General features: G+C 44.0%; 1 protein-coding gene across 1 annotated transcript in view; it reads right to left on the minus strand.

Moving 5' to 3' along the window:
• Nucleotides 1-313: 313 nt before the first annotated feature.
• The window catches only part of ECT2L (epithelial cell transforming 2 like), a 60,855-nt gene continuing 40,355 nt past the window's right edge, over nt 314-20,813 (minus strand). The window contains exons 14-21 of the mRNA XM_036494151.2: nt 14,627-14,841; nt 11,318-11,465; nt 10,460-10,533; nt 10,227-10,383; nt 9,507-9,572; nt 7,903-7,991; nt 1,764-1,936; nt 314-490 (exon numbers count right to left, since the gene is read on the minus strand). Coding sequence (XP_036350044.2) covers nt 357-490; nt 1,764-1,936; nt 7,903-7,991; nt 9,507-9,572; nt 10,227-10,383; nt 10,460-10,533; nt 11,318-11,465; nt 14,627-14,841 — 1,056 coding nt within the window. The 3' untranslated portion in view covers nt 314-356. The remainder of the gene's footprint in view (nt 491-1,763; nt 1,937-7,902; nt 7,992-9,506; nt 9,573-10,226; nt 10,384-10,459; nt 10,534-11,317; nt 11,466-14,626; nt 14,842-20,813) is intronic.

The raw sequence follows: 20,813 nt of genomic DNA on the forward strand, positions 1-20,813 counted from the left end.
ATAGGTCATTTAACAAGCACTTTACATCCCGGTTTTGATGTTTATTATATCTTTAAACAAAAGCTGACACAGGGTGCTTGCTTTGTCTTGGGTTTCTTCGCATCAGTCAAGTTGTTCTAAATAATACTGTCTGAAAAAGAACTGCCAGAAGAAGTGGTTCAAAATTTTGAACTCACATCTCTCTCACGTTGTTTATGTAACTGGCCACAGATAATATGGTTGGACAGAACCTCCAGGGTCGTCCCCATTGAACCTGTCGTCATCATGACAGTCCTGCTGCCTCTTGGACATTCTGAGGGGAAATCCGTGTCTGTCTCTGCCAGGGAGAGTTGACACCACTGACGTGTGTTGTAAGTTCAGTCTGACTTGTCCATGCTGCTTCTGATTGCATGTTGGAGTACCGACAGCCATAGGGCCTTCTCCTCCTCCTCCTCCGTAGCACAGATCCATTCCCACTGCAGACCTTGGAGAATGAAGGCATGCCTGACATCTGTAAAAGCATTTGATAGGGTATGCTAATGTATCTTTGCAGGTGATAGAGAAAATAGTTTTTAAATTTAAGAATTAGCTCAAAATAACTGTTCCCAAACTAGGACAGATCCAGTTCAGAATTTCATAAAATTCATGAGTAATTCTAGGATTATCTAATTAACCAATTCTAAGTGATAGTTGGTGCATTTTTATTCCTAGTCTCAGTCACTCCAGAGGGAACTGGACTCAGTGAAGGTCTTCAACAGTTTTCACAAGAGGGATATTAAAATCTAGACTTAGACAAGCCTGACGTGAGAGCCAAAGGTAGAACTGAGATAACTGCTGCACTTAGCTGACTACACTTAGCTTTTAACAGTGCTTTTATGTAGGGCACAGCTGATTATCTCAAAGTATTGAAAGGAGCCCTGTTTTACTGTATTGAAATACATCCGCAGTTTATATAGAACTACCCTGGTTTAACTAAATTTGCCATCTAGGTGGAAATACTTATTCCCACACTTGGGGTTTCTTGGCTTAAATTTAGAATGGTATGAACATACTGGGAAGCAGCTCTCATCTAGATCAGTCCCTTCTCTAAGATCTTGGTTCCAGCCTTAATCTTAAGTGCCTTCTTCACATGGCATTGAGAAATGCTGTCATCACAGATAAATTCAGATTCTGTGCCTAACAAATACAGGAGGGAGACAGATCCTGTTACGCTTGGGAAGTCAGATATAGGCTCACTAAAAAAGGAACAGTATTTCCTATTGTGCCAAGCGATCTTTTTCTCAGAAATACTATGAATGCAGTACTCAAGTTACCAATTATCCTTTGCAAATCTGTTGATCCCTTTATAGAAAAATTCCCAGCCTAAATGCAAATGTAAGTGGCTGCCTCAAATCCTAGTCCTAGTAGAATAGAAAAGTAATGGATAAAAGCCTAAGCTAGTGCTCCATTGAGACAGTCTCTCCTTCAGACAACACAGAGCGGAGGGCCCTGGCTCTCCCGTCAGACTGCTTGATAAAACCACACAACTGGCCTTCTCTCCTTTGGGATTTTGGAAAGCTGCGTTCCTGATGTCCAGACTATGTTTAGCAATATCTGCCATCCTATCTTTTGCTTGTTTCAGAGATAAAGTGTAACCTTATTTAATGAAATCTTAATATGTGAGGATTTATTTATGATTTGGCAAATAACTCATTGTGTATCTACCTCTGCCATAACAGCTGCAGAATTCTACATAATTCGCCTCTGTGCAAGTGTTTGTCCCTGAGAAGGGGAGGCATACATACACTTGGAGTCTGGAATGTCTTCTATGAGCAATCTGTGAAGAGCCACTGATGCAATGAACTGATAGGTGGTTTTTGAAGTCCTTTCGAATGGAGTGTAAGCTGTGGCCCGGCTAGCCACAAGCAGGACGTCACTGAAGAGGAAAAGGCTGAGGTCACGGATATGTTCGTAGAGCCTGTGTTCAAGATGGAGAGAGAGACAGTCTTAATATGGAACACATTGGTGTTTTCATACACAATTAACCATCTCTCAGATGATAAGATATCTTATTGCCCAAGCGTTTACCAGCTACCAGCCTTTGGCACAGTCCATTCAGCATTCTGTAACTTTCCTCCTCTCTGAGGAATTCGTGGGCCCTCATGTGCCTGGTAGAGTGGTTTGAGCTTGCTCATTGAACAGATCGTTTAGAATACATGTGGGAAAAATGAACTTCCCCTCCTTCATTAAAATGAATCATGTTAAACCTGTCTTTTGAACACTTATCAAATTTAGTGTTTCTGTTTAATATAATTAGGTCACCCAATGAAAATAAAGGTTTTTTTGTTTCACCTTTAACTGGTTGCGTTGGAAAAAAACAGGTGATGTGGTATTAGGTATCTCAAGTAAAAGTAAAAGCAGTTGCTTCATAGAACTAAATCTCTAGTTTTTACTGGATAATAACTGCTAAGTTATATATTCATCAGTTTTCTAAATAAAATTTAAGCTGTTCTTCATGGTCACTCAGGAAGCCCCTGTGATCAGCCATGGGACACAGCTCTTCCATCAGACTGCTTTAAAAAACCCACACAACTGTGCTGGTCTTCGCTCCTGTGGGATTTTGGAATACTGCTTTCCTAATGTTTGGACCATGTTTAACAGTACCAGCCACCATGACCAGAATTGGGTCTGTCCAAAGCAGGGAGCTTCTTCCTGTCATAAAAAGTAGATTCAGGAGCCCAAAGATCTATGCTTTCCTCTGCTGCTTTCTCAGGAAATTCGCAGGAAGCTAGATCAGAAGTGGAGCAGACAGTACTCAAACAGTACCCATTTCAAGTGCACTTTAAATGGATCCGGTACCACTTGAGGAGGGTCCCTGCTGATTCTGTCAAATAGGCATAGAAGGGCTGCTCAGAGGGTGTGTGTTTTTATCAAGGACTCAGATTGTTCTCTGAGGGACTCTTACAGGTGACATTTATAAACCTGAAATGATAATGTCTAGGAGTTTAACCTAATACATACTTTAATGAGCATCTAAATTACCTGGAGATTTTTTTTAAATGCAAATTCTGATGGAGTAGAGTTAGTAGCTCATACTTTAATGAGCATCTAAATTACCTGGAGATTTCTTTTTTAAATGCAAATTCTGCAGGGTTCCTGGGAGGATCAGTGGTGTTGCCAAGTCCACTGCTCTCTAGGCCACAGATGGAGATATAAGGTATTTAGGTCTTTATTGGTCACAACCATATGTAAGAGCTGAGTAGGATGGGATCAGGCAGGTGAAAAATTTCAAGCAATACTACGGTTCAAGTTCAGGTATCTGAACAGTGTTCAAGTATGAATTATTTTAAATATTTAAATATTATAAATAATGGGTAAATGGAAATGCAGAGGTTTGACCCAACCATAAGATCCAGCTCCTGTCTTTGGTTACAATTCAGGTTCAGAGGAGCAGGGTGCTTTACGTTCATTGATACCTTGCATGAAGTAATGCAGGTAAGTTGACATGATTCTAAGAATAATAGAGCAAATAGAAATACAGACTAGGGAGCAGGGAAACATGAAGGCAAGGGGTACACTTGAAATGTGAATCGGACAGGGAGTATGGGATGAATGTCCACCTTAACAGACAAGAGAGTTCTACCATGCTTTTTATTTTTGGCTGGGGAGGAAGGAGGCACTATTCTAACCAGATCACTGATTAGAACAGTTGCTTTTTCCTCATGCAAGTTAAGTGTTTAATAACACTGCTATGTCTAAAGGCTACTTGGCTTTGGAATATGGATATTCAACTTTTGTCTTTATAAGGGACAACACTGAGAGTGGAAGTAAATGAGAGAATTGTAGTTTGTGACCCAATGAGTGGGGAGTTGCCAAAAAAAAGAAAGGGATGGCTACACAAACTTGAACTTGGAGATGAGCTCCTTTGTAATCTGAGGGTATGAGTGAGGGAAGATAGGCACACAAAAACATCCTCATTTCCATCTCTTTGTGAGAATGTTATAAATATATATGTTAACATTAAACTTTTATCTGGAACTCCAAAAACCACTCACTAAACTAAGCTCTCCCAATCTCTCTCCAAAACCAGAAGCTTACGTTAATTTCTGGGTTGAAGTTGAAGCATTGACATATTGAAGCAGCTGAAATGAAAGCCAGGGCCTGACTGGCCTTTCGGAAAGTCCCCTCTGCTCACAGGTAGCTCACAGCCTCAAGGGGAGTTGCCTGGTTGTTGTTTTTTTTCCCTGAACAGGGTTTCTCTGCTTATTTATAAAACGGTTCAATGACTCAGCAAAGTGGAACACAGCTACTTGGTACACTACCTTCTAGACATGTTTTTTTCTTGTTGTTTACTGTATTAACCACCCAGGAGGTAGAGAAAGGCTGAAACCCAAGAAATGCCATTTGCAGGATTTTCGTAAGGAATTCTTCCTTAGAGAAAACACTGCTTACATTTTTATGCACATTCCTGGCCTTAGTTTACTGTATGGATTAACTTCTCTCATCTGAAAACTTCCTTACATTTGTTGCGGCAGGTAGCGCAGGGAATCTGGTAGAAGGTGCCCGAGGCCACAGGACTACCAAGTCCTGCTCTGCGATTCTCCACTGTGTGGCTGGTGCTGCTCCAGCTTCGCAGACCAGCAGGGTCCTCCCTTAGTAACCCACCTGCACACGAGCCATTACTAAACACAGCAAACAAGAGCCAGGACACACAGCACAAGTAGATATTCTCAATTTAAATGAGAAAAAAATTACTCTGGTATCGAGATGAAGTCATGTTATTCTGTGATCTCAAGGAGATAGAATCCCTGCTTATCTGAAACAAGGGAATAGCCCCACTGGAGCCAGCAAGTAGGAAGAAGAAAAAGTAAAAGCCAATGCTAGAGATTCAGTGTAGACTAACTTGAATGATTAAACTTTGGTGGCTCCCCTGTGGCTCTGAGTTTGACCTCTGGGAACCTACAAGGTACTCGCAGAGAAGCTAAGAAGATACCCTCCCCTTCTTCCCCACAGGGAGGACAAATTAGCCATTAAGTGCACCTAGAGTTGTTACCCAAGGCCTGCCCACAAGGGGCACCTGTATGAGCAACATACCAGCCTGGATGGTTTTTTTGTTTTGTTTTGAAAGATTTTTTTTATTGGAAATTCTGATTTCCAGAGAGAAGGAAAGACAGTTCACTCCTCAAGCCATATCCTCCAGAGCTGAGCTGATGTGAAACCAGGAGCTAGGAGCTTCTTCCATGTTTCCCACACAGATGCAGGGTCCCAAGACTTTGGGCCATTCTTGCTGCTTTCCCAGGCCACAACTAGGAAGCTGGCTGGAAGGTGGAACAGCCAGGACACAAACCAGTGCCCATATGGGATCCTGACGCATGGAAGGCAAGGACTTTAGCCACTAGGCTACCACGCTGGGCCCCCCAAACTGGGTTTTTAACCACAGCCTAACAGTGCACTGGAGAAGAGATACCTAATACCCACCCCCACCCCCGACTTCCCATCCTTGCCTTAGAGGTTTAAAAAAAAGTGTTGAAAGTACTTACAAAGGTACAGGAGAGCAGCAGCTCATTAAAAGATGAAAACCTGGTCAAGTACTGAGCAGAGTGGCTAAGACACCTGTGCTCCACACCAGAGTGCCAGCTCCACACCTGGCTAGGACTCCTGCCCAGGTGGATCCGATTGGCCAGGGCTGGGGGCGGGGAGTGGCTAGCCTAGCAGCTTCGCTGTTTTTGGTGCCTTGGTTAAGACCTCCTGGTCCCATGTCACAGCCACTACCCAGCTCTTGCTCTGGACAGCTGTCTTCCTACTGATGTAAAACCTTGGGGACCAGGGCCCAGCGGGGTGGCCTAGCAGCTAAAGTCCTTGCCTTGAAAGCCCCGGGATCCCATATGGGCGCCGGTTCTAATCCCGGCAGCTCCACTTCCCATCCAGCTCCCTGCTTGTGGCCTGGGAAAGCAGTCGAGGACGGCCCAATGCATTGGGACACTGCACCCGTGTGGGAGACCCGGCCCGTTGCGGCTCACTTGGGGAGTGAATCATCGGATGGAAGATCTTCCTCTCTGTCTCTCCTCCTCTCTGTATATCTGGCTGTAACCCAAGTATCTATGTAACTGTGTCACATAATACAATGTAATTACTGAAGTTAAATAATAAATAATTTAAAAAAAAATAAAATGAATAAATCTAAAAAAAAAAAAAAAACCTTGGGGACCAGTAGTAACGGCTCCTGTCAGTGGGTTCCTCCCACCCACGTGGGCTCTGTGTGGACTTCGGCCCAGCCTGAACAAGACATTTGGAGGCATTTGGAGAAAGTGCCAGCAAATGAGGACTTTGTCTATGCCTACCACCCACATGGCAGACCCAGACTGAGTTCTGGGTTCATGGCTTTGGCCGGGCTAATGTAGGCATTTGGAGGGAGAACCAGAAAGATCCCAGTTCTCTTTCCCTGTCACTCTGCCTTTCAAACAAGCAAAATTGTTTTAAATCTTAAAAACAATTCCTTGGGGCCTGGCACTGTGGTGTAGTAGGTTAAGCCAATGCCTGTGATGCTGACTTCCCATATGGTTTATTAGCTTGAATCTTGGCTCCACTTTTTAAAGATTAATTTATTTGTTCGAAAGACTGAGTTACACAGGGAGAGAGAGATCTTCCATCTGCTGGTTCACTGCCCAATGGCTGCAACAGCCAAGGCTGGGCGAGGCCAAAGCCAGGATCCAGGAGCTCCCTCTGGGGTTTCCCGTGTAGGTGCTGGAGGCTACACATTTAGGCTATCTTCCACTGCTTCCTCAGGCACATTTAGCAGAGAGCTGGATTGGAAGTGGAGTAGACGGGACTTGAACTGGTGTTCTTAGGGATACAGGCAGGGCAGGCAGTGGTTTAACCAGGTGTCTTACAGCGCTGGCCCCCTGCTCCATTTCTGTTCCAACTCTGCTAATGCACCTAAGAGAGCATCAAAAGATGGCCCATGTATTTGGGCCCCTGCCATTCACATCAGAGACACAGATGGAGCGAGCCACAGCCATTGTGGCTGTTAGTACGTGAACTAGTGGATGAAAATAATCTCATTCCTCATCCCCGGCCCATGCTGTTCATATCACTTGGCCTTTCAAGTAAATAAATAAAAGATTGACTCTAGGTGGGGACAGATGTAAAAGGGACTGATGGTTTCCATATAAACTGTTGCCCTGTGACTTTAGGAAATATTTGCTGAAATATTCATTGGAGTAACAAATTTTTGATTCTGTTTAATGGGAGCTGGATAAACTAAAGGAGTTAACTTCTTTTTATTTGGTTACTATTTATTGAGTCATTGTCTTTACCATTATTATTATTATTATTATTACCACCATTATTACTGCCCACTACCTGCTTTTACAAATGCAGTTTTACTGAAGCACAGTCACGCCGTTCACTTCTGTTGCCTGCTGTAGATTGGCTTGTTTTATGAACTATGCAGCAGAGATCTACAGAGATCATTGGCCAGTGTTTATGCTTCTGAGTGCAGTGCATGCTGGATATGGTCATGTCCTCAACACAATCAGGCCCTTTCTTACAGTTGCATCAACCTTTGGGGTGAAATCCAATACCACTTGCTGTTGTCTGAGCAGGAAAGGGGTGCTCCTTCAGGTTCCACTTCCGTGCACTTGGTGATCTGGGCAGAGACTATTTCTTTTCTCTCATCCCTTCAAGTACCTGCCTAGACTTCAAGCAAGATGGTAAAGTAACTGTCTCCTAGGGATTCTGGGTAACTGTTCACACTTACTGCAGAGAATTACCCTAAGTGAACAGAGTGTCTGGCAGGCAGGGTACTGAAGGCCAGGGACAAAGACAACTGAGTTACCTGCTCTTTTCTTCTTCCTTTCCTTGATTTCTCCCCTTCTTTTTAAAATTGAAAACAGACATGCTTTTAGATACTTCATAGCCTTAGGGGTTTTATTCATTGCTTACCTTAGGGAGAAGCTTATCTCCTCATCACAGCAGTGAAGTTGGGCTACATCTTGGACCCTAATAAGATACCTGCTTACTTCCGATATAGTCTGGAAAATTAAAAACAAAATTAGAAGCATATACAAATTTAAGAAATGAAAAAAGATCCCAATTTTGAATAATCATTTTATGATTTTATGTGTCATAAAAAGTGTTGACTCGAAATCAGTTCAATTATAAAAAGTGAATGTTTTCATTGTTTATGACTTTCATTTTAGCAAGATCACAGAATTAGCAATGAAATTACATTTTAACTTGTCAGATTTTAATTAATGAAATTGTTTTTTCACTGGTAAATTCATTTCCAGTATCAGTTGAGGGTGAGGAGTTGTCAAAGAAAGGAAGCAGATGGTAAAGTGGGCTAAACTACTGCTTGAAATGCCAGCATCCCATACGTGAGGGCTCGTGCAAGTCCCAGCTACTCCACTAATGACGTAGCTTCCTGCCAACGCCTACTGAGAGGCAACAGAGGATGAGGACTTGAGTGCTTGGGTCGGTGGTACCCACATGACAGACCCAAGTGAAGTCTGGGGCTCTGGCATGGACCTATCCCAGCCTTTGCTGCTGTAGTGAAAATGTAGTGAAAATTTCAGGAGTGAAAATGCCTTTGTCCCATGTAGATAAAAACACATTAAAAGAAGAAAAGGAAGTGATTGGGTTGATCCTAAGAAGCCAGACCTTTGTGTTATTCTAGCTATGAAACAATCTCTTGACAGCAACAGCAATCTGGAGGTAAAAGTCTGTTGACTGTCTCAGCTCCACTTCTCAGCCCACTAAAATGTACAGATCAAAGTTATGATGCAACAACTGCCCCCTAAAGTGACCCCATAAAAGGAAAACATCCAGTCAACTGGTACTTTCATTCAACCCCATTTCCATAGAAAGGACCTGATGTGTGCTGGACACTAGGGGCCCAAGAGCTGCAGAAACACATGGCCAGGATGTTCAAGATGCTGCAGAACAAAAGTAGGAACGTTTCCCGGCTGCAGGTACAGGGGAGCTGGACTCCTAAAGGGTGCACAGATGTTCACCTATCAAGCACAAAAGGCAAGCAATTTCAGAGAAGGAACAAATGTACAAAGCATACATGTGCCAGGAGAGGCTGAGGTTATTAAGGAGTCCTCAATAAGCCTGGGTTTGGGGATCATAAGGTAGGAGCGGAATGCTCTAAGAAGGTGTGGTGGACTCTTTTTGGAAGCAGAGGGTATTTGGTAGGGAACAGCTAATAGGACTTCTTAAAGTTGTTCAGAAAATCCCTCACCAAATTCTGGGTGACAGGGAGAGAACCCAAGCAGAACATGGGGCCTCTTTTCTCAAGGAGCATCATGATGGCAGGCACATCAATCCAGGAGTCAAAAAGCTACAGGGATGATCAGGCCCCCGGGCCCCTGCAGAGAGAGCATCCTCCCAGAAAGCAGCAGTGTAAATGTGCATCCTGGCAGTGCCTGGCTCCCAGCAGGCAGGGCGCAAATGCGGGCCAAGTTGGAGCTGTGCGTGTCCTCTTTCCAGTGACTTTGACTTAACATTCCTAAGCATGAGATTGAGTAAGTAACCCGAATACTTACGGGGCACCCCCAGATGATTCTCTGTATATCGGACAGCCTCTCTTCCATGTGAATACGTTGCTTCATCTGGAAAGCAAATGATTTCAGGCAAATGAAAATGGTGAGATATTTAGTTATGACAAATCTGTTAAATATTTTACATCACTTGATACAGGGCTGGGTACCTTCATTACCTGCAGTAAAACACCCCCAGTTTTCTATGGTTGAGGTTTTACAACACAGGAAAATCACAAGACGACTGAAGCTTGTCTTGGTGAACTGCACATGAGCAGTTCACACGGGCCAGCACATCCAGTGTACCCCCACACAGTGGTAGTAGCTGCAGAGCAACAGCACTTGACCCCAAGATCCTGAATTCTGTCTGAATGATTACAGCTGCTGTACTCCTCAAGGCAGAAAAGCTACTTAACACATTTCAACACGTATTTCTAGAAACTGAAGTCTTTTATGTCTGGGTTTTCTCTTGGTTGTTTTAGAAAAGTCAAATCTCTGATTCTATCTACTATCATATTAACAAAGGTCTTGCTGTATTTGCTCAGTTACCTGACAGCATTCTAGCTCACATGCCTTGGCTCAGGATAGACACCTTAGCATTCAGAATTAGTGGACACAGCAGTTGGCTTAGCATTGAAACGACTTGGGAATCAAGAATGTCACAGTGAGAGTGCCCCAGAGGCACCGTGACATTCTGGAAGGGCATGATTGTTGGCAGCCACCCACCTGGTCTATGTAAGCCTGGTATTTTCTGAGTTGGTCAATGGCAGTGGTCAGGTGCACGCGGTCCACATGTTCTGCAGGAGTATGCAGCCTGAGTGCATAGAGCAGCTGGAGGTACTCTTGAAATCTCCAGGATGGCAACAGTAGCAGCTCTGCCAGGCTGCAGGAAGCATGAGAAGGAAACCAGGTCTCCATCTGAAGGTCAGGAATGCCTGACCTTGGGGAAGAGGGCTTACCTCTGCATGTTGGTGACAACCGTCTTATCGTGCCGCCTCAGAAAAGCTCGGAAGGCTGGAGTCGCTTCTCGGCACTGAAAGGTCAGAGTGACATGGCCATGGCTTCTCTGGAGGATCCCGTTGTGAAGCTCTGTGTTCTGAGCAAGCAGCACCCCCAGAACACTCCCAGCCATAGTACTCATGCCTTACTAACACAGTAACCATACTATGGACCTAGTGCATTCATCAAACATAATGGGCTCTGCAACCAGGTAGGCCGACATCAGAATTAGAATAAGTTGAGTATGTGACCTTTTCAAGCTGCTTAACTTCTCTGAGCGTCAGCTTTCTCATCTGTGACACTAGCATGCACACGTGGTTGCTAGTGCTGTGTCATCAACTATAATCATTTGCACAGTATTTTGTTTCAAATGGTACATGACACTTTGCACCCCAATTCTTGCTCTCAGAGTCAGTTCTGTGAGACTGCTTTATTCACACAGCTTTTGGGCAATACAGCAGTCCAAGAAGCTGACCTTGTTGAGGCCACACAAGGTGGCAGTGAAGTCAGAGCTTATAGTCTAACTGGATGGAGAAACAGCCCTGCCACTGAGTCCCAGAGTATCAGGAGCCGATGGTACTCAGGCAGGTGATTGAGGAATAGCTCAGTTCAACAGCCAGCTCCAGGGCACTGAAGGCACTGTGCCGGCCCCCAAGTCGGGCACCTTGTTCTGGAGAGCTCACGGGGTAAGCCAAGGGGCCTGAGATTTAAAAGCAGATGAGCAGCCTGTGCTATACCACCCAGCCCTTTAGACTGTACCCAAAACTTGCCAGCTCAGAAGTTCTAAAGAAATGAAAGGTACCAACTCAATCATTTACCTTTTCAATGGTTTTCAGAACCACAGGATAATTGTTGAAGAAATTGCTGTATGTGTTCAACTGGCTTCCAAACTTCAGGAATAGTTCCCCCACACCGTGAGCTGGGCCCCAGTCCTGCAGTCTGTCTCTAAGATTATCTAGAAACTGCCTGCAGTAAGAGAAAACACTAGAATTTCATTAGCCTCTGATAATCTATTAATTTAAATCATGAATCCACTGCCGTTAATACAGCCTTTCTCAACCTGGCCCTTCAGAGCAAAGTTTTGTTACTTTAATTTAGTTAGAGACAAAGAGAACTGCTGCCCACTGGTTTACTCCCCAAATGTCCACTAACCAGGAGCCAGGAACTCAATTCACATCTCCCTGTGAACTGCAGGAACCCAGTTACCTAAGCCATCACTGCTGTCTCTCAGGGTCTACATGAGCAGGAAACTGGAGTTGGGAACCAGAGACCAGCCACAAACCCAGTCACTGCAGAGTAGAAGCGTGAGTGTTTCAACCAGTATCTTAAATACTAGTCCAAAGGCCCATTCCTACAGCAAAATTTTATCATTTCATTTTTACTAGTTTTTTTTTAAACGAAGACTTATCAGGAAGCTCAAAACTACTCAATCAGGTGGCAGCCCACATCCTCATCTTAACCCCAAACTGGCCTCAGTAGGGCAGCAGGCGAAGTTGATCTAAGGCTTTGAGTCCATGAAGGAAATTCTCCGTTTGCTTCAGTAGCTAAGTACCTCCAACCTGGCCTCTGGAGTTAAGCTGACCCCTTATCTATCCATCCTTGGTCTTAGAAACTACAACAGACCTGCTTCATTTTGTAGGAGTTGGAACCTAGGAGTTAGTTCCAAGTGCTTAGAGTTATAGTCAGAGAAACATACACTGAGTTTGTCTTTTTCTTACATACAGAAATAACTATTCTGTTGTATTACACATTCACAACATATACTGTTAAACCGACTCCCAGCTTGAGCTCTGTAAGCATAGCATCCTAGAGGCTTGATCCCATTCAGTCATTTGATTTCTTTCCAGTGCTCAGCCATACTGCCACGAAGAACAAGAGCAGCTCCATGCAGCTCTCCTGGTGGTGGTTTTTTGCATGAGCAGACTGCTGTCAGAGTTCTCAGGCACTGAACAGTGTTCTTGCACCATGATCACAAACAGAGGTAGAAATGGATAACCACTTGCAGAGGAAGCAAGATCCCTACCTTTCATCTTATACACAAATCAGCTCTAAATGGATCCAAGATCCAAACCTATGCCCAAACACCATTAAATTACTAGAGAAAAACATGACAAACACCCTATAAGGAATAGGCACAGGCAAAGATTTCTCAGAAAAGACACCAAACGCACAGGCAGTTCTGGCCAAAATAAATTAAAAGAGCTACATCAAACTAAGAAGCTTCCATATAGCAAGGGAAATAGTCCATAAAGTGAGGAGGCAAACAGAATGGGAGAAAGCCTTCGCACACTACCCAATAGGGGACTAACACACAAGATCTACAGAGCTCCAGAAACAACAGCAAAACAACTGTCAAAATATGGGCAAAGAACCCGAACAGATAGTTCTCAAAAGATGAAATTTTAAAAGGTTAGTAGGCACATGAAAAAAATTGCTAAGGTTGCCTAGGAAATGCAAATTAAAAACTGAAATGAGGTTCCCCCAAATCTAGAGAATGCCCTACATACAGAAATCAGCAATTATTGGCGAGGATATGGGTAAAAGGTGCCCTCTTCCACTGCTGTAAACTAGTACAACAGAATGAAGTCAGTATGGAGAGTGTTCAGACAACTGAGACTTGATCTACCATATCATCCACCTATTGCACTCCTAGCAATATATCCAAAGGAAATAAAATCTGCATTCAGGGGATCGATCTGCAACCCTATATTCATAGGAACACAGTTCACACTTGTGAAGACATGGAATCAACCAAGACCCATCAATAGAAGAATGGACAAAGAAACTGGTCCATCTGCTCAATGGAATACTACTCAAGCAATAAAGAGGAAAGAAATCTTGTAATCTGCAACAAAAATGGTCCCAGCTGGAAACCATTGTGCTTAGTGAAGTGCATGAGTCCCAAAAGGTCAAATATCATTAGTTCTGTGACACTAGACAGCCAATACACAAAGCACAATGTGTGTGTGTGCATCTGTCCCAGGAAGTAAAAGTACTATGCAGCATGTGTGTCTACTTCCCAATAAAAGGAGGACTCTCAATGAGACTTATGAATACACCTCAACATTTATGATACTAGGTTTTCTACCTTTGCCTGGACTTACGATGTCATGATACATGTAAATCTCAGAAAGCTAAATTTGTAAGGTGTACCAAGGGACTATACCATTGGAAAAATACAGGGGAAAAAAATCGCAGGACGGGAAAATAGGGAAGCAAAGAGGAGAGAGAAAAATTCCTATGCCTACAAAACCATATTGTGGGGCCCGGCAGCGTGGCCTAGCGGCTAAAGTCCTTGCCTTGAACACCCCGGGATCCCATATGGGCGCCGGTTCTAATCCCCGCAGCTCCACTTCCCATCCAGTTCCCTGCTAGTGGCCTGGGAAAGCAGTCGAGGACGGCCCAAAGCTTTGGGACCCTGCATCCGTGTGGGAGACCTGGAAGAGGTTCCTGGTTCCCGGCATCGGATTGGCGTGCACCGGCCGTTGCGGCTCACTTGGGGAGTGAAACATCGGATGGAAGATCTTCCTCTCTGTCTCTCCTCCTCTCTGTATATCCGGCTTTCCAATAATAATAAATCTTAAAAAAAAAAAAAAAAACACCATATTGTGCTAAGCAAAGAAAAAAAAAGAAATGGCTTCTGGGAAGCATTCATAGCGGTCACAACTCAGTGAGTACTATAGGGAGAGAGGGGATCCTCTGCCCTTTGTGAGCTCATTGGGGACCCCCACAGTCACAGAATGACTGAGCTCCCTATAATTGTCCTTATTGTTAATTTTTAAAATTATTTGTTTATTTGAAAGAGAGAAAAAGATGGTTTTCTTTGATCTACTGGTTCACTCCCTAGAGGCCTGCAACAGCCAATCAGGGGAGGGACCAAAACCAGCAGCTTCAAACTCGGTCTGGAACTCCCGAGTACCTGGGGCCATGCTCTGCCTCCCAGGCTGTGCATCTTCCAGCAGGAAGATGGACCAGAAGAGGAGGAGCCAAGACTCAAACACAAGTATCCCAAGTCGTGCCTTAGCTGCTGCACCAAACGCCCACCCCTCCCTACACTTTTGCAAATTAAGCATGGGCTCCTCCCACTACACAATAAAATTTGCTTAACATGCACATTTAAGGTTTACCTGTTGAGATGTAAAACTCGCAAGATGTCAGAGAAAATGATCTGCAGGTTTGCAGCGCTCAGGACCGCTCTGTTGGATGCCAGGGCTGCTTCCAGCGGCCTCACGTACACATCTCTCACGACCTCCAGCATCTGCACATATCTTCTCTCACTGTGCACGAGCTCCCGGACAACTCTACTTCGCTTTTCTGCTGAGTCCATCTGGAGCTTTCTCTCCTGCAGAAAAGCATGAAGAAGTCTTAAGCAAAGCGTGATGACTCTCCCGGGGCTCAGCACTCACAAAGCCTCAGAGTGGAAGCCACAGAAAGGGAAGCGTTGAGCGTCTTGCAGGGGGCTGACGTGGAGTTTCCCACATGCTGGTTCATGACATATGGAGTGGGAGGGAATCTTGACAGGGACTAAGGAGGATGCTGCTGACCGTTCCTCGTCTCTAGTCCCACCAAATGGACTGTCACATCAGGCTGGCCTGATGCCAGAGAGGATTTTTAAACTTAGATCACTATTGGGCAGATTGAGACATATCCTTGCATCCTCCAACCCACTCACTCATTTATCCATGATCCATCCAAACAGTATGCGTACATACTAGATGTCACATGCTAGCTAGTGATGATAAGCTTGAGAAAGAGTCCTGCCTCCTGGACAGACTAGAAATGAGCCCTTTGAGCAGTTCACCTGTCTTCTCACTTCTTTTCCCCATGTCTTACAATATAGAAAGATCTGAGATGGGTCAGCACTCTTGTTATTAACCAGTTGACTACCCACTGGCATGTTTTGAAAGGCTGGAACTCATGCTCTACTTCCAGTGTTTGGGGGAAAGTATCTAGGGGTGGGTATTGACACCACAGTTAAGATGCCACTTACAATGCTTGCATCTTCTGTGGCCATTGCTATGGCATCATGAGTAATGCCTCTGCCTGCAGTGCTGGCATCCCCTATTGGAAAGCCTGGATTGGTGTCTGAGCTCTACTTCCAATCCCTGCTTCCTGCCGATGTGCATCCTGGGAGGCAGCAGGTCTCTGCCACTCACAAGGGAGATACAAGAAAAGTCTCCGCCTTGTGAGCTCTCTGTGTCTTCTAATAGCTAAGTTGCCTGATGCCTTGTGTTTCCTATGGTCCAAAGTCCTCTCCTGTATCTTAATGCAGATGTAAAAAATTCAAAAGCTGGTGTAAAGAAATCTCACAGACTGATGTGCCCCAAGTTTATATACGGAGAACTAGGCACTCCTTTTTCTTCTATCTGTGTCTTCCCAGAGCTATAAAAATGAACATCTTTATAATAGCAAAAAGGTAGAATATTTACAGTTTTAAATCTGAGTAGCCTTGTGTTTGAGTTTGAAATTATTAAAACTCTTAGGACTTGATCTCCTCATTTCCCTGCATGAGCCCTAAATATACCATAACTTGCTCCTGCTAGTTTTCCCTGAGCTGCCTCTGTGCCCATTTGGCATGGAGACAGCATCTCTTCTGTGGAGTGGTAGCCAAAGGGATTCTGGCACTCTCCACAGAAGACAAGCCCAGGGAAGGCTGAGGACAAGCATCATCTCAATGTGAAGGTGCTGAAGCAGAAGGCATCCGCAGTGCACCTTCAGAGGTGCATATCTTGAAACTGGAGCCACTACTGCAGTGCACCTCGCCATGCAGCTCCACCCTTGAGAGACCATGTCATTCCACCTGTTCACACAGGGGACTGCAGCACCATAACCACAGTTGACCAAGATCAAGGCCTAGCAGAATGGTTGAGACTTCAGCTTATAAACCCCAGAGGAAGAGTGACCTTCCCAAGGAGAAGTGGACACACAGCCAGTGACCTGACACACCTGCACATGCCTGCACCCAATCTGTTCTCCAGCCAGGCAGCAGCCCTATCCTGTTGGTAAGCCTGCTGCACAGCCAGCTGGCCCACAGCACCCAGCAGTGCCTGAGCCCAGCCCATGGCCCTCCCCACTGGAGTATGTGCTGTGCAACAGTCAGCAGGACAGCAACTCTATCCCTGGCAAAACTGGACCACAGTCTACAGTAATCAAAACCTGTATCCCTGACTACTGGAGCAACGAGACATTGCCAACAGTCTACAGCTGAAGAAACCACACAGAAAGTAGAGTGTGCCTTCCACAGTCATAACTAACAAACCATAGCAAACTGACACCTTAGTCTCTCCCTAAAGCCCCCCAAAATCTATAAAATTGGAAGATTGCCATAGTACCAGCACAGATATCAATGTAGAGACATAAGAAATTTTAAAAAGCAAGCAAACATACCAACTTCAAGGAAATACAATAACTTTCAGCAGCAGCAGCTCTCAAAGAGGAAATAAAAAAAAAATGTCCGAAAGGGAATTCAGTATACTAATCTCAAGGATGCTTGGTAAACCAAAAGTATGAACCAACACTTCAAAGAAATTTAAAAATATGATTCATAATTTGTGCAATGCATTTGACACAGAGAAAGATAACACAGCAAAGAGCGCTATAGAAGTTGTGCAGCCAAAGTATTCAGTGAACAAAGTTAATATAATTGAGAACTACAGTAAAAGACTTGATCAAGCAGGGGAAAAAATATTTTTGAATTCAAAGATAGGTCTTCTGAATTAATCCAGTCAGAGGAAAACAAAGAAAAAAGAATGAAAAGAAATGAAGAAAACCTACAACAACTATGGGACATCATTAAGCAAGCAAATAGTCACATTAGAGCAATTCCAGAGGGAGAAGAAATGAACAGTACAGAAAGCATATTTTCTGAAATAATAGCTGAAAACATCCCAGGTCTTAAAAGAGATAAGCGTCTAGATCCATGAAGCTCAAATAGACAACAGCCCAAAGAGCTTCTCTCTAAGGCACATCTGTAATCAAGCTGTCAAAAGTAAGAGACAAGGGCTGGTTCCTGGAATAGTAAGTAAAGCCACTGCCTGCAGTTCTGGCACCCATACTGGCACCTGCTGATTCCCAGCTGCTCCACTTCTCATCCAGCTCCTTGCTAGTGGCTTGGGAGAGCAGCAAGTAACTGGGCCCTGCAATCCATGTGGGAGCCCAAGACATAACTTCTGGCCCCTGGTTTTGGATTGTCGCAGCTCTGGCCATGGTGGCCATTTAGGGAGTGAACCAACAGATGAAAGATATTCATTCTTCCCCACACCTCTGTCCCTACCTCCCACTCTCCTCCCCCCAATCCCCACATATTCTTCCCATAAAACTTTGCCTTTCAAGTAAATTTTTAGAAGTCAGACACAAACAGAATTGTTAAAGCAGCAAGAGGAAAATGTCAAGTCACATATAAGGGAATTCCCATTAGACTAACAGATTCCACAATAGAAAACTCACAGGCAAGGAGAGAATAGAATACATTCAGAGCATTGGAAGAAAAAAATCTATTAAAAATTCTATACTCAGCAAGGGTACCTTCAGAAATGAAAGAGAAGTCAAGTCTTTTTCAGATAAGCAGAAACAGAGAACATATCACTAGATCAGCCTTACAAGAAATGCTGAAAGAAGCATTGAGAATCAGTAGGACAATAACTACCATCATGGAAACACACAGATGTGTAAGTGCATTGGCAGATACACAAATGAGAAAAGGAGAAAAGAATCAAGCCTTTTCATTGCAGACTCACCAAACCACAAAGATTAACAATAAGAGGAAGAAAATAACAGGACATACAAAACCGCCAGAAAGTAGTGACCAGGATGACAGAAGTGGGCTGTTACCTATTAATAAGAATCTTAAATGTGAACAGCTTAAGTTCTCCAATTAAGGATGTAGGCTGGCACTGCAGCATAGTAGGCTAAGCCTCCACCTACGGCACAAGCATCTTCTATGGGAGCAGGCTTGAGTCTCAGCCATTTCCACTTCTGATCCAGCACCCTGCTAACATCCTGAGAAAGCAGCAGAGGATGGCTCAAGTCCTTAGGCTCCTGTACCCACGTGGAAGACCTGAATGAGGCTTCTGGATCTTGGCTTTGAACTGGTTCACCTCTGGCAGCTGTGGTCATTTGGGGAATGAACCAGCAGATTAAAATATCTGTGTCTCTCCTCTCTGTAACCTTGCCTTTCAAATAAGCATAAACATTTTTAAAAAGATGTAGACTGGCTGAGCAGATGAGAAGCAAGACTCAGTGCAGCCTAGATAAACTCAGATTCCTATTAAATGATAAAAGAATTGGTTCAGAAAGAGGCTATAACCACTGTTGAATGCTTATATACACCAGTGGATCACCTAAGTGTGTAAAGCAAATATATCTACAGAGAAGTACAGACTCTACGACAATAGAAGTTGGGGACTTTGGTACCCCATTTGCAATGGCCCTGTCATCTGTACAGAAAATCAACAATGAAACATTACAAACCAAATGGACTTGACATTTGAGGAACGTTTCTTCCCACACATGCAGAATATACATTTGTCTCATCAACATATAAAACGTTCTCCATATCAGATCCTACACTAGGCTACAAAGCAAGCCTTAACAGATTTTTAAATATCAAAATCACATTATTTCCTCAGTCTATAATGAAACAAAAATAGTCACCAATCAGAGGAACTGTGGAAATTACTATACAAATACATAGAAATTGGGCCTGGTGTGATAGCATAGTGGTTAAGGTCCTCGCCTCACACACACCGGGATCCCATATGGTCGCCGGTTCTAATCCCAGCGGCTCTGCTTCCCATCCAGCTCCCTGCTTGTGGCCTGGGAAAGCAGTCGAGGACGGCCCAAAGCCTTGGGACCCTGAACCCACATGGGAGATCTAGAAGAGCTCCTGGCTCCTGGCTTTGGATTGGCTCAGCTCCAGCTGTTGCTCTCACTTGGAAAGTGAATCATCGGACGAAAGATCTTCCACTCTGTCTCTCCTCCTCTCTGTATATCTGCCTTTCTAATAAAAATAAATAAATCCTTAAAAATACATAGAAATTAAATCACACGCCTCTGCCCAGTCAGTAGATCCTTTTGCCACTGTTTTTTTGTTTGCTTGTTTTTCTTGAAAAGGTGGATTTACAGAGAGGAGAGACAGAAAGATCTTCCACCTGCTAGTTTACTCCCCAAGTGGCTGCAATGGCCAGAGCTAAGCTGATCCAAAGCCAGGAACTTCTCTCAGGTCTCCACATGCAAGTGCAGCAACCCAAGACGTTGGGCTGTCTGCTGCTGCTGCTTTCCCAGGCCACAAGCAAGGATCTGGATGAGAAGTGGAGTAGATGGGATGTGAACTGGCATCCATGCTGGATCCTGGTGCATGCAAGGTGAGGATTACCACTGAGCTATCGCACAATGCTCTCTTCCATTACTCTTAACAGGTGACTGAGGGTGCTACCCAGAGCAATTAGTGAGAAAGAAATCCAAACATTCAATTTGTCAAAGAAGTCATCAAATTGCCCCTGCTTGCAGTTGACTTGATTCTATTTATGGAAAGACCAAAACCTTTATCCACTTCCTCCAAAAAAACCTATGAAAACAGATAAAACATTCATTTTTGACAAAGACCTTCCATTTACGGATTCATTTCCAAAATGCCCACTGGACCAGGTCAAAACCAGAAGCAGTGATCTTCCACTTGAGTGACAAGTTAAGCTAACACCTGCTGCCTCATAGCAGAAAGCTGGAATTAGGAGCAAAGCTGAGACTCACACCCAGGCACTGATACTGAATGTGGGCATTCCAAACAGCATCTTTGTGTACCCATGACTTACATTTTGTGTATCTAACACACGGTTTGTATATAATGCCCATATAGAAGCACTCAATGAATCTAAAAACCCATCTGCATTCCACTTGGCAGTTGTCTTGCAAGCCCGTAGAATATGTGCATTCATATATTGTTAAATATTCAAGTTACCCAACATTTATGAACACTGTGATTTAAGATCCTAGCTGTAAAACCACTGCTAGACATCATTCCCATAGCTAAATACATTCAACTTCCTGTTCTCCTTGCTGATTCTTGGTGATGGATTTAGGGGTGAGTGACCACCACGGCCCAGAAGTCAATGAGCTATGCTGTTGGTAGCAAGTGAATGTACACAGGGGGTTGTAAGCTGGGGAAGTCTTGGATCTGAGCCCAGGGCTACACAAGACTCATGCTGTTTTCTACCACAAGTGTCTGGTCTCAAGGATGTCAGTTAGCTTTCCTATCTCTAGTTTTTCATCTATAAAATGTGGTTACTACTATCTACAGGATTCTGAAGATAAAATGGA

Source organism: Ochotona princeps, chromosome 1 (assembly GCF_030435755.1).
Source record: "Ochotona princeps isolate mOchPri1 chromosome 1, mOchPri1.hap1, whole genome shotgun sequence".
NCBI lineage: Eukaryota > Metazoa > Chordata > Mammalia > Lagomorpha > Ochotonidae > Ochotona > Ochotona princeps.